Raw genomic sequence first — 14497 nt, 5'->3', positions numbered from 1 at the left:
TGACAATAAATTGAATCTAATCTAATCTAATCTAATTTTTCAATAAACAACAAGTCAATACCACTCTATTTTACTTTATTTCAAGTGCCATTGGGTTCCCACACTTAAAGTGTAGCAACGATGAAAACTAGCATGGATGGGATGTTGCTGGCTTTAAAAGTGAACGATATAGAGCGTCGCAGTCCCTCCCCCTTTCAGAACAACGAGTGGCCCAGGAAATGAATCCCAATGCATTTGTCCCATAGGCATTTCTTAAAGTATTTATTTAAAGACCTTTTTAAGCGTCGTACGAAGCCAACTCTTGTCGTGACAAATCATGACAACAAACACACACAATATTTTGGACCAAACAAATAATTTCAAAGAAGAACTCACGACAAGAGTTGGCTTCGTACGACGCTTAAAAGGTCTTTAAATAAAAAAAAAATAAGAAATGCCTATGGGGAAAAATCCATTGGGATTCATTTCCTGGGCCACTCGTTGTTCTGAAAGGGGGAGGGACTGCGACGCTCTATATGGACGATATATTGATATATCGCGACAGCGTTGCCATTTTGGGACACTGATATTGTGCATGTTCATACCTCCATAACCCATTCTGAACTGGAACCCATTTTGGTGAATTGAATTGAAAAATAGCAGATCTACAAGCTCATCAGCCTCTGGAGAGCAACCTCCAGCAAAGCGTTTGGTGAGTTTAATTGTAGGTCTGCTATTTTTGAAAAATCGAAGAACGACTGACATTTTTAGAATCTGATCTCAGGTCAGAATGGGTTAATCAGACACAGTGTGTGTCCAGTGGAAACCTCGTATGAATCTGATCTCAGGTCAGAATGGGATAAGGATGTATTGTGTGCAGCCTTACCGGGGACCGAGGACGCCATCTGGGCCAGCGTGGTGGCGGTCAGCTGCTTCCTCCGCCGACTCAGCCCCGCCCCCGGGTGGGAGGAGGAGGGGTCCCCCCGCCGCGCCAGGGGGCTCGGGGGCGACGTGGAGCGCCCCTCGTGGACCGTCTCCACGGTCAGGAGGGGCTGCTTTTTGGGCCGCCCGCGTTTCCTCTTGACGGGCGCGGTGTGCACCGTCAGGCTGTCGGTGTTGGCGTACAGAGGGCTGGCGGGGGTGATGGGGAAGGCGGAGGGCGGGTCGGCCGCGCTCCTGTTGTCCGTCTGGGGCGGCGGCAGCGGCGGTGCTGCCGCCAGGCTGCCGGGACTCCTGCTCTTCAGGTAGGACCATCTGTCCTTGGTCTTCACGGGTCTGGAGGAGCTGCAGGGGCTCGCCGAGGGGCTGCCGGGGCCAGGGCTTGGAACCAGGGCCGCCCGGGGTCCAGGGCTGGGACTGGGGCTGGGGCTAAGGTTGGCCTGTGGTCTTGGGCTCGGGTTAAGGTTGGACCTGGGTCTAGGGCTGGGGCTAAGGTTGGCCTGTGGTCTTGGGCTGGGGCTAAGGTTGGCCTGTGGTCTTGGGCTGGGGCTAAGGTTAGGCCTGGGTCTAGGGCTGGGGCTAAGGTTAGGCCTGGGTCTAGGGCTGGGACTGGGGCTAAGATTAGTTCTGGGACTGGAGCCAAGATTAGTTCTGGGACTGGGGCTAAGATTAGTTCTGGGACTGGAGCTAAGATTAGTTCTGGGACTGGAGCTTAGATTAGTTCTGGGACTGGCACTAGTATTACTTCTAGGTCGAGGACTCGGGCTAAGGTTAGTTCTGGGTCTAGGACTAGGACTGGGGCTAAGATTAGGCCTGGGTCTAGGACTAGGGCTGGGGCTAAGGTTAGTTCTGGGTCTAGGACTAGGACTGGGGCTAAGATTAGGCCTGGGTCTAGGGCTGAGATTGGCTCTGGATCTCGGCCCGGGGCTAAGGTTAGGCCTGGATCTAGGGCTGGGGTTGGGACTCCCGCTGGCCATGGGAGCGGGGGGGCTGGGCATCCTGGGGTGGGCGGTGGCGGGGGACCGGGGCCCTGGGCTGTGGGCGTGGCTCAAACTAGACTCCCTGAGGCCGCCGCCGAGGTCGGCCCCGCCGTTCTTAGGACGTCCCGCCGCGGCGCTCTTCTTCACTCGGTTTGCGCTGGAGGCGGAGGAGTCGGGCTCGGCCACGGCCGGCGACACCTCTCTCTTCTCTCCTCTGTCCGCGGAGTCCTCCGGCCCGGCTCCGGACCGGCTCTTAGGAGAGTTCCACGTCTTGTGGGCCACTTTGGCCTCCGGGGGGCCCCCCCCTCCGACCGGAGGGCCCTTCTCCGTGATGTCAGAGAGCTGCTCCTGTTCCGATTGGCGGCGGCAGTCCTCGGCGGCAGCAGAGTCGAAAGAGCGCCTCCTTCTCTTCTTCCTCCCGGGCTTGGCTTCCTCCGCTGCCGTGGCTCCTCCTCCTCCTCTCTGCTCCTCCTCCTCCTCGCCTCTCCTGCCGTTAGCCGTCCTCTCCCTCTCCTCCGTCCTCCTCTCCTCTCGCTCAGCCAGTCTGTCACCAGCACAACATTTCATTCATCAATTAACACCCCGGGTGGCAAGGACGGAGTTCTCCGTGCAATCGATTAGTAACGCCCAGCGCTCAGGACAAAAGGACGGAGATTTATTGATATCAAACGTAACTTTGGGAAAGTGTCATAGTAGCTTGTTTACGGACTTCCTGTGCACTAACTTCCTCTTCAAAATAAGAGCCACATGTAATGATTAGTCAACACTAGTTTAATTTCTAAAGTCTACTTACAGGACATTAACATCACATTGGAGTTTCCTTTGAATGCCTGTCAGATTTCTCTACATAACTGTCTCAGCTGTTGGTGCCCAAATGAGCCTTGAATGACTGGCGCATCGGTGGTGTGCCCCCCTGATTAGTAATAACATCTAAACATGTAACATGTAAACACAACATGAACATAGTACTCTTATTATGCATATCGCATTTGACAAGAAATATTTTCGAGCAAAAAAAAAAAAAAAAAAAAAAACTTAATTAAGATCGAGTGCCAGGCTGCCAGCCTTAGTTAACGATTGACAATATGATTGTTTTTGGGGCACAGACAATGACAACATGACAAGGTACAAATAATACGAAATAAATAAGGTCCCCCCCCTCTCCCCCGCCTACCGTTCAGGAGGCGTGTCCTCCTCTCTGTACTTGTGTGTGTCGTCGGGGGGCGGGGCACCGGGGGGACTCTCCGCCCCTTTCTCCGCCTGCCGCGCCCACGTGGCGGCGTGCGGCGGAGGATTACCCAGCATCCTCTGGGAGTCCTTCCTGCCGTACTTCCTCTTGACGTTGCCGAAGAGCTGCTCGCTGGCGTCCTGTATGCCCCTCCCCCTCTGCTCGCTGGCCTCCTGTATGCCCCTCCCCCTCTGCTCGCTGACGTCCTGTATGCCCCTCCCCCTAGACACAAAGAAACATGGCAAAAACAATGACCCAATTAAGGTGTTTATTTTATTTTATTTTTGAGGCGCGCTAGCCCCTCCTATATACAGGTTTAATGTTTGTTTTCTCCATAAATATATATATTAAAAAAAAGAAAAAAATTAAATGTATTTTGACAGGCCTTGATGCCGTCGTAATGACTGTTCTTATCACGCAACCAAGTGTTAAATGACTTATAACTGGATCTCTTGTCCACTAGTTCATTTTAGTCTAGTTTTTATTTGTTGACTAAATTGTCAGTATATTTAGCCTTATAGTTTTAGTCGACGAAATCAACACTGATGCCGACCAAAGGTTCAAAGGTCACGGAGGTGAACAGACCTGCTCAGAGACGTGAGGTTCAGGATGCTGGCGTCCGTAACCACGGGCAACTGCAGGTCTGGGGTCAGCGACCTCTGAGGGGAGGGGCTCGTCGGTGGAGAGCTCCTATTGGCTGCAGCCGTCGCCGCCGTCGGGTCCCTGGAGGCGGGGTCTGGGCGGTCCAGCGGGCCGCCGGCGGACAGGGCTGTCAACGATCGTCACGTCGTTTTAACAAACAATTCATTCTCCGACAAATCAAAGACGAACTTCACCCGTTTTCATGATCGGTCCTCAATAGAGCATCGCCGTCCCGCCCCCTTTCAGTCCCGCCCCCTCCAGAGACCCGCCCCCTTTCAGTCCCGCCCCCTCCAGAGACCCACCCCCTTTCAGACCCGCCCCCCCCCTCGAGAGACCCGTAAAAGAATTCCCCGTTCATTTTCCTCATAGACTTTTCAGAAAGTATTTATTTAAAGACGTTTATACGCCGCGGACAAAGACAACTCTTGTCGTGACAAATCATGACAACAAACCAGGGGGGCAGTCAGACAGATATTTTGTGAAGCCACTAAGGAAATGAAAGTTCATATAATGGCCTGTTGTGGCGCTGTCATTGGGCTCAAAAAAACCCATAGCCCCATAGAAGTCCATGTATTTGGGCCCAACTTCACCTAGACTGTATTACCTTAATAAACATGGTCATGAATACTTTCTTCTTCCAGTCACTAGTTTAAAGTCTCATTTCTAATGTCATAATATTCTTTTAGGAAAATTATGGTCCCATTTATAAAAAAAATGACCATAAAGTCGCGCATGTTCTGAGGGGCGTGGCTACCGTTACAGTCTATGAACGGGATCCCCCACCCACTCGAGTCAAAATAAAAACCAACGAAGAAGAAGGGGGGAAGTCCCGCCTCGTTGTCTGGGCCAGCCAATGGCCAGCTGGGCCCAAACGGATCTAGAAAGATGGCGACTTCCATTGCAAGGACTGACAGGCTTCATTTTACGTTCATGTTAGACCCGCGGAACGCTTTGTCCATATTTTTTACAGTCTATGCAACAAACACAATGTTTTGGGCCAAACAAATAATTAGAAAGAAGAAAAAAAACAGCAAATTGTTTGTTGTTTTTATTCTTTGTAATTATTTGTTTGGTAAAAAATATTGTGTTTATCGTCATGAAGTTGGCTTCGTACCTCCCCCTTATCTGCATATATGATTTAAGACAAAGCAATACAATCAATAAGAACAGTGGAGATAAGTGGAAAACAGTGGAAAATATGTATCAACAGACTGGAGAATTACAGTAGAGAGGTTCCATTTTGGGGCTAGTAGACCGCTATAGAGCGTCGCAGAGTCCCGCCCCCTTTCAGAACGACGAGTGCCCCAGGAAATGAATCCCAATGCATTTTTCCCATAGGCTTTTCAAAACTTATTTATTTAAAGACCTTTTAAGCGTCGTACAAGGCCAACTCTTGTCGTGAAAAATCATGACGACACACACAATATTTTGGACCAAACAAATAATTACAAAGAAGAAAAACAACAAAAAAAGTGTTTTTCTACTTTCTAATTCTTTGTTTGGCCCGAAAAATGTCACGACAAGAGTTGTCTTTGTCCGCGGCGTAAACGTCTTTAAATAAATACTTTCTGAAAAGTCTATGAGGAAAATGAATGGCGATTTATTTTCCGGGTCTCTCGAGGGGGCGGGACTGCGACGCTCTATAGAGATTAACTAACGTTGGCTTCCATATGAATTCATTCCCAAGCACACCGGAGGAGGAGGCTTGTTGTTGTTGCTGTGGTGATATGCTAACGGGGCTAACGGGGCTTACCGCTAGATTCCGAGCTCCAGTCGGGGGGAGGAGGAGGAAGCTGCTGCTGCTGGTGGTGGAGGTGGTGCAGGTGGTGGTGGTGCGGGTGGTGGTGGTGGGGCAGGGGTTGCATCAGGATGTGCTGCACATGGTGGTGGTGGTGGTGGTGTGGGGGGTGGTGGTGCTGGTGCTGAGCGAGCGCGTGCTGCGCCGCGGGAGGCGCCAGGCCGCCGCCGCGTTGGGGCGCCATCTGGTGGTGTTTGGGCGGAGGAGGAGGAGGCGGAGGCGGCGGGTGGTGTATGGGGGGCGGCGGGTGTTTTTTGGGCGGGGGAGGCGGGTGGTGCTTATTGGACGAGGCCTGGGGGGGCGGCGGCTGCTTGGCCGTGGAGGCTGGGGGTGGTGGTGGTGGCGCCGCCTGGTGGTGGTGCCTGGGCGACGGTGTGGAGGGGTGGGTGGGGGGGTGGTGAGGAAGAGGAGGAGGAGGAGGGTGGGGGGGTGGCGGGGGGTGGTGGTGCTCCCCCAGGAGCTGCAGGAGACCTCCCTCACGATGCTCCCCCGGCAGCCGGAACTGGCGCTCGTAGGTCTGAAGGAGGAGAAGAAGAAGGATTTACAGTTTAGGCCTTTATTATAGCAGACGCTCTTAATCCAGAGCGATTTACAGTAAGCAAGAACAACAGACATGGTGATACATCACGTACATAAACATAGTCATCGTGAATCAAACGTAAAGAACCTAACAGAACCTAACATAACATAATAGAACCTAAGGGAACCTAACAGAACTAACAGTTTGGCCGCATCTCACCATGCACAACACCACCTTCTCCTACCAAACCACACCGAACATCTCCCCATGCACAACACCACCTTCTCCTACCAAACCACACCGAACATCTCTCCATGCACAACACCACCTTCTCCTACCAAACCACACCGAACATCTCTCCATGCACAACACCACCTTCTCCTACCAAACCACACCGAACATCTCTCCATGCACAACACCACCTTCTCCTACCAAACCACACCGAACACCTCACCATGCACAACACCACCTTCTCCTACCAAACCACACCGAACACCTCACCATGCACAACACCACCTTCTCCTACCAAACCACACCGAACATCTCTCCATGCACAACACCACCTTCTCCTACCAAACCACACCGAACATCTCTCCATGCACAACACCACCTTCTCCTACCAAACCACACCGAACATCTCTCCATGCACAACACCACCTTCTCCTACCAAACCACACCGAACATCTCTCCATGCACAACACCACCTGCATGCCTGTCCAGACATAACATCACGCACTACTTTGCATCCATGCAACTACAAAAGAACAGCACCGCGCGAGTTGGACCCTTCCCTTTGGAGCACCGGTGCGACTGAAGAATTTGCCCGTTCAAATCGTGACAAAGACAAGGAAGGCTCTGATACATTCTATTAGTCGCAGTTCCATACCTAACTTTATATTCTGTAGCACGGCGGAGTCGTTGGCTAAAAAACAAAAGAGCCGATCTACAAGCTAACAACGTGTCGAGGCTCAATGCGCCGCGCTAAAGTTTGGAATGTTCAAACGTAACTTGATATAACTTCTAACCAAACGCAGGGGTTAACAGCGTGCACACAGTGCACGCACGCACGCACACAGTGCACGCACGCACGCACGCACACGGAGTGGACGGCTTGACATCAGGCTTAGCACCTCGATCGCCTACAAAACAAACGCGCGTGCGCAGCGTTGAAGATGATATGAATGACCGACCTGGCTGGACACAATGTTATGTTCTAATAATATGGACACTGTGTTATATAATGGTTGAGATGCCTTTAACCCATTCTGACCGGGCACCCATTTTGGTGTTAGCACTATGTTATGCTTTAGCTATTGAAAAATAGCAGATCTACAAGCTCATAGCGCGCCACCGAGTGGCGCGCTACGAGCTTGTAGGTCTGCTATTTTTGAAAAATCGAACAACGACTGACATTTTTAGAATCTGATCTCAGGTCAGAATGGGTTCATCAGACCAGTGTGTGTCCAGTGGAAACCTCGTATGAATCTGATCTCAGGTCAGAATGGGTTAAGAGACTGGTTATTATGGGATGCTACGTAATACACAGCGCGGGAAATAACAAGGAAGTCTGTTCTGTACTGAGACAAGGAACTAAGTAAAGCAGTGTTGTTTCTGGTTCAATCGTGTGTGCGTGTCACTCTTTTACACACAACACACATAATACACACATACAGTCAGTCAGTGGTCCATCCACTGTGTGTCGACCTGCAGGACTCACATGTAACAACAAACCTAAACTAAAGAGCGGGTCCTCACTGGACCGGATATCCGGCGCTATAGTGTGAAGGGATTATGGGAAATGCAGTTCCAGCAAAACCCCCGTAAATGAATACAAACAAACAGTTATTGTAAATGAATTAAATTATTTTTAACTGTCTTTTAACCCATTCTGACCTGAGATCAGATTCATACGAGGTTTTCCACTGGACACACACTGGTCTGATTAACCCATTCTGACCTGAGATCAGATTATAAAAATGTCAGTCGCTCTTCGATTTTTCAAAAATAGCAGACCTACAAGCTCGTAGCGCGCCACTCGGTGGCGCGCTATGAGCTTGTAGATCTGCTATTTTTCAATAGCTAAAGCACAACATGATGCTAACACCAAAATGGGTGCCCGGTCAGAATGGGTTAAGTCTTTGTAAACTGTAAATAATAATACTATGAAATAAACATCTTTATAAACATTATGAAATGAAACGTGAAATATGAATAACTATATATTCCAAATAGTTAATAACACTGAAGCAGTAGTCTACTGTAGCTGTAAATATATGTCCATGTTCTGTCTGAAGTGAAGCAGTCAAAGCCGAGGACAATGTTACAGTACTAATCCACCATTGACAAGCCTGCCCCGCACTGAACATCACATGATCCATCCATCCATGAGCAACATACAAATTAATTGATTACCGGTATCTATCTATCTATCTATCTATCTATCTATCTACATGAAAACAAATTGACTATAGGCCTATAGATTATATAAAAACATATATTATAAAAATATATATTATGATGTCTGTGTCCCTATATGTATGACTGCACGTGTGGTCATAAGATGCACACAACCACCAAGCACACACACACACACACACACACACACACACACACACACACGTGCGTGTGTATGAGTGCACGTGTACAATGACTTGTTCAAATATGTATCAGTCCCGTGATTTGGGAGCCAACAGTGATGGTTGGCAAGACTCTCTCTCTCTCTCTCTGTCTCTCTGTCTCTCTATCTCTCTCTCTCTGAGAGGAGAGCGCACGTTTAAAATAAATAAATATCTCTGTCTGTCTGTCTGTCTCTGACAGACAGACAGAGAGTGAGAGAGTGAGAGAGAGTGAGAGAGATGTGTGTTTACAGAGCAATTAAATTCCTGTGGTAAGGATGTTGCATGCTGGGGGAGACGGTGTGTGTGTGTGTGTTGTGCCTACAGCCTAATCGCGCACACACACACACACACACACACACACACATAAACACACACACACACACACACACACACACACACACACACACACTGAGGTATGTCCCTAAATGCTCCGCAATAACAGCAACTGGTTCCGTCCTAAACTACACGTATTCGCACCAACAGATCTATAAGTCCATCCATGCGAATCACTGCTCACCACGCTGGGTCCAGTATAGGTCTATAGATCTGTTAAATCGTCACAGAAGCGTTCCAACATGCTCGTTAGATGTGTAGCGTAGCGCCGTGCTGCTCAACGCGCGGCCCGCGGCCCCAACGCGGCCCCCCCTGCCTAATGTATCTGCGGTCAGACCAATAAACGTATAATTATATGTCGTTTTAATTATTAGTGTTAACCCACGCTGGACGGGAAACCCCTTGTTGGTGTTTTCAAACTAAGCATTATGATATGCTTTAGCTATTGAAAAATAGCAGATCTACAAGCTCGTTTCTGCTATTTTCTGGAAAAGTCTTGAAAATGTGCCGCAAATCTTTGAATATATATATTCTTTCAGAGCGAATGTTTTTAACTCAAATCTGTGCTTCTGCTGGGGACCCTGGAACAACAACATATTTTCAGACGGGGGGGGGGTCGGTGGGCCAGCCAATTTCTGGGGGTCCTAGTTGACATGAGGGTTTTTCAGAGAACTGTGTAGAATCAGGTCCTCGGTCAGGTCTAAACTGTGTAGAATCAGGTCCTCGGTCAGGTCTAAACTGTGTAGAATCAGGTCCTCGGTCAGGTCTAAACTGTGTAGAATCAGGTCCTCGGTCAGGTCTAAACTGTGTAGAATCAGGTCCTCGGTCAGGTCTAAACTGTGTAGAATCAGGTCCTCGGTCAGGTCTAAACTGTGTAGAATCAGGTCCTCGGTCAGGTCTAAACTGTGTAGAATCAGGTCCTCGGTCAGGTCTAAACTGTGTAGAATCAGGTCCTCGGTCAGGTCTAAATTGTGTAGAATCAGGTCCTCGGTCAGGTCTAAACTGTGTAGAATCAGGTCCTCGGTCAGGTCTAAATTGTGTAGAATCAGGTCCTCGGTCAGGTCTAAATGGGTTAAGATCTCATGTTGTCACTACAGACTTTCTTTGATTGATCATTATATATTCCATGACTATCTTTCTGTCCGTTGAGGTTTGGCCTCGTTGTCTCCTATATAGAAGCGTGTTGAGCTTGCGGTCCCTTAATTGCGGCCATTAATTATTGGCCCCCGGAGCCATGTGACATTGAGCAGCCCCGTTGTTGTTGTTGTTGTTGTTGTTTATTTTTAACCTTTATTAAACCAGTAAAAACATGTTGAGACTGAGTCTCTTTTCCAAGTGGGAACTACTGGCCAACTTTTCAGGACTAGAAAGCCTGCCGTTTCTATTAACTTGTATTCCCCATCGATGATGTCACTGGAAGACGGTTTCTGAACTGCCCCACAGCCCTCCTATGAGACACAGACCAGTGCATCAAAATAGAAGCTCCGGGGTGCCAGAGTTGTCTGATCGCTTTTACTCTGAAAGCCATGAACCGGAAACACTTTCTTAAAAAAGTTGACTTTACAAAGTGACCTCACATCCCTGATCGTCTTAATTTATACGATATATGATCCAAAAAGCGTTCATATTTTGCGGGAGAGAGACGGAAGAGGAGCAGAAATGAAGCGCCAGCATATCGATCCATTCATCACCACGGAGAGCGCCCTGGATGAGGAGATACGAGTCATTCTTTCCGCCGCGCTAACATGGGAGTCAATGACAAGCTAATAATTGCACAGAGCGTTAGCATACGGCAAGAGAAAAGCTGAAATGCCAAAAATAATAATAAGAAGAATTCTGAATATTTTTTATCTCGCCCCGTATCTTTGAGGGTGCGCTAGGACGTCCTCAGACGTCCACGGCACCTCTCGGTTCGAATCCTTATGACGTACAGTACAGGTGCGTCCTATGAACTGAAACGGTTAGTGAGGACCTATTATATGAAGATAGGTTGGAAAAGTGGTGAAGTGGTCCTTTAACCCATTCTGTACGGGAACCCGTTTTGGTGTCGGCATCATGTCATGCTTTAGCTATTGAAAAATAGCAGATCTACAAGCTCATAGCGCGCCACCGAGTGGCGCGCTATGAGCTTGTAGGTCTGCTATTTTTTGAAAAAACGAAGAACGACTGACATTTTTAGAATCTGATCTCAGGTCAGAATGTGTTAATCAGACCAGTGTAGTGTCCAGTGGAAACCTCGTATGAATCTGATCTCAGGTCAGAATGGGTTAACTAATAGATCTACAAGCAGATCTACAAGCTCAGGGCGCGGCGCCGTGAGCTTGTAGATCTACCTACTGTCGATGCTCTTGCGTGGCGCTGCACGGCGTTCGACTATACGTTCATTTATGACCTGGAAGAATATTTAAAAATAAATAAATAAATGTTGTTTCAGACAGACAAGTGTCAGACAGACAGACAGACAGACAGACAGACAAACTAATCGCTAAGGAAAATAAAACATAGTTTCAGCTCCTCAATTCATACTAGGGATATTGAACACACACACACACGCACGCACGCACGCACGCACGCACGCACGCACGCACGCACGCACGCACGCACGCACGCATGCACGCACGCACGCACGCACGCACGCACGCACGCACGCAGGCACAAGACACTGCACAGCCACGATCTCAGGAAGCTCTTGAGGTGACGTGTGTGTGTGAGCGTGTGCATGCGTGTTTGTGTGTGTGTGTGTGTGTGTGCGTGCGCACGTGGTGACACTTGAGCAGACAGTGGGAGTCCACAGCAGGTAGGATGTCAGTTACCTGATACGATACTCACTTAACCTGCATGCATACTGCTGTCACGCATACAGGTATGTGCACACGCACACGCACCACACACCACACACACACACACCACACACACACACACACACACACACCACGTGATGGTTTGAGGTTGAACGAGGTCGTGTGAGGGCCGTGTCATGTGACCAGTCATCCTTCATGTTTCCATGAACCATCTCAGTAATGACAACCACCATGTGACTCCTCTCAACCAACCAGTGGAGAGTAACCATTCACCATGTGACTCCTCACAACCAACCGGCGGAGGCCGGAAGTATAGGCAGAAATGTATTGGACTCAGGGCAACAGCCCAGCTTTAATGATCTTAAATCCCTTTATTTTAGATTGTTTTGTAGTAACGGCACAACAAAAACATTACAGAGACTTTAGTTGTCACTGTACGATACTTTAAAACAGTGGTCATGTTTGCACACGTGCCTAAAATAGCTCTTGTTTGCGCCGCCCCTCGTTGAAAACAATGTACTTCCAACTCCAGCTTGTCTCAGTTCAGGCTGCATGGACAGCGCTCGGTTTCTGCCCCCTCAATGTCGCAACTCTTCTATTAGACGACGTCATCAATCCTCTTTCATCCTCCTGTCCTGGGCTAGCCTAGCGGGGAGCCTATAGCGGCTAGCCTAGCGGCTAGGCTAACAGCGAGCAGAAAAAGATCTCGCTGGAGCGTTTCAGCGGTTGTGAGGACAACGAATGTTTTTTTTTTAAAGGTTTTCTGACCTCAATCTGACAAAAAAAAACCCTGCAATTTGAACATTCAGTGGGTTTTCTGTGGTCTGGGGTTTCCTGGATAATAATTAGGCTCAAACCAGCGCTCTGCTCAGCCTGAGGGCGGCGATGGTCAGGCAGGTCACATTCTGATGTACTTTTAGTTGTAGTGGAAAATCAAAGCAATAAGCTAATAATCTAAGCAATAAGCCACACTGTGGGCGCTGGCGGCATGTTCCCTCCTCCATACCCGAGGCGGGGTTGGCGAAAGGGCCTTTCTGTGTGAAGTTTGCATGTTCTCCCCGTGTCCCCTAGGGTAGGTACCCTCACATGTTCTCCCCGTGTCCCCTAGGGTAGGTACCCTCACATGTTATCCCCGTGTCCCCTAGGGTAGGTACCCTCACATGTTCTCCCCGTGTCCCCTAGGGTAGGTACCCTCACATGTTATCCCTGTGTCCCCCTCACATGTTCTCCCCGTGTCCCCTAGGGTACACTGTAAATACCTGGAACATGTGACGCGTTTAAACCTAAACACAGTGTGTAATAATAAAATGCCAAGTGTTTATTAATATTCATACAATACAGTAGAATACGAGTTCACTCAAACACCTCACGACACGAGAACACCTAGTGTTCAAATTCTAAACACCTATATGACTGACTTTGATTGTAAAAACTAAACACGTTTATGTGTTTAAAAAGTTTACAGGGATTAAACATGTTCTTCTGTTTATAATCTAAACACTGTGACACGTTTAAAAAGTGTTACAAATTATGTGTAACGCTTGGGTTTAGTGTGTAGGTACCCTCACATGTTCTCCCCGTGTCCCCTAGGGTAGGTACCCTCACATGTTCTCCCCGTGTCCCCTAGGGTAGATACCCTCACATGTTCTCCCCGTGTCCCCTAGGGTAGGTACCCTTGCACAAACAGGCAGTAATCCTGGTCTCTAAACTGCCTCCCCCTGGCCAGCCGGGCGCCTGATGGAGGGGAAAGGAACTGGTTGGAATAACGTGTTCCTTCCACGCGCTACATCCAGCCGGGGAAACTCCCCCCTGTCAGGTGAAAAGAAGCAGCTTGGACTCCTCATGCATAGAAGGAAGCATGAGGTAAGTCCGCTGCCCCCCCCCCCTCCAGAGGAGGAATTACTCCAATTACTAGACTAAATCTAACCCAGAATGATTTTTCCTTTAACAACAAATTCTATTTACAAATCAAAGGCACGGCCATGGGAAAGAGATTTTCACCATCTTATGCAAACATTTACATGAGCATATGGGAACTGACAGCACTAGAAAAATGCAGACTTAAACCGACACATTACTATAGATTTCTAGATGATATATTTGGAATATGGGAACATAGCCAAGAAGAATTCCAGGAATTTATTGATGTTTTAAATAGCCATCATAGATTCATAACGATAAAATATGTGACACACACAGAAAGGATTGACTTTCTTGATGTAACAATCTTCAAGGGCCCAAACTTTAACACAAATGGGAAACTAGACTTAAAAGTATTCTTTAAAGAAACAGACACTCACGCCCTATTACACAAAACGTCATTCCACCCGACACACTCTTACACAGGAATAGTCAAATCACAACTACTAAGATTCCATAGGACTTCTAGGCACGCAAAGAAGTGATTTCAAAATAGCTTGTAAAACTCTATTTAATGCTCTCAGACTAAGAGGATACACTAGGACCTTCCTCCGGAAAGCCCAAAATACCTTCTTAGAAATAAGAGTGCGAGATACAGGCCCCAAATTGGCCCTGATAACCAGTTATTCAACACAGAGCACACTAGCCAACAACAGAATAAAAAGGAAACCGAACGGACGATCTTCTAAAAGATTATAAAATTATATCGGCCTACAGAAAAAATAAAAACCTTAAAGAT

At 48.3% G+C, this 14497-nt stretch overlaps 1 protein-coding gene across 1 annotated transcript in view; it reads right to left on the bottom strand.

Moving 5' to 3' along the window:
• The window catches only part of setbp1 (SET binding protein 1), a 73872-nt gene that overhangs the window by 24255 nt on the left and 35120 nt on the right, over positions 1–14497 (bottom strand). Inside the window, exons 4-7 of the mRNA XM_080755757.1 lie at positions 5522–6083; positions 3712–3895; positions 3073–3348; positions 866–2442 (exon numbers count right to left, since the gene is read on the bottom strand). Of these exons, the coding sequence (XP_080611883.1) occupies positions 866–2442; positions 3073–3348; positions 3712–3895; positions 5522–6083 (2599 nt within the window). The remainder of the gene's footprint in view (positions 1–865; positions 2443–3072; positions 3349–3711; positions 3896–5521; positions 6084–14497) is intronic.

Source organism: Protomyctophum bolini (genome assembly GCF_963924005.1).
Source record: "Protomyctophum bolini genome assembly, chromosome: 22".
Taxonomy (NCBI): Eukaryota; Metazoa; Chordata; class Actinopteri; order Myctophiformes; family Myctophidae; genus Protomyctophum; species Protomyctophum bolini.
The sequence above is the reverse complement of the archived record's forward strand: the minus strand, read 5'-3'. Positions and strand labels throughout refer to the sequence as shown.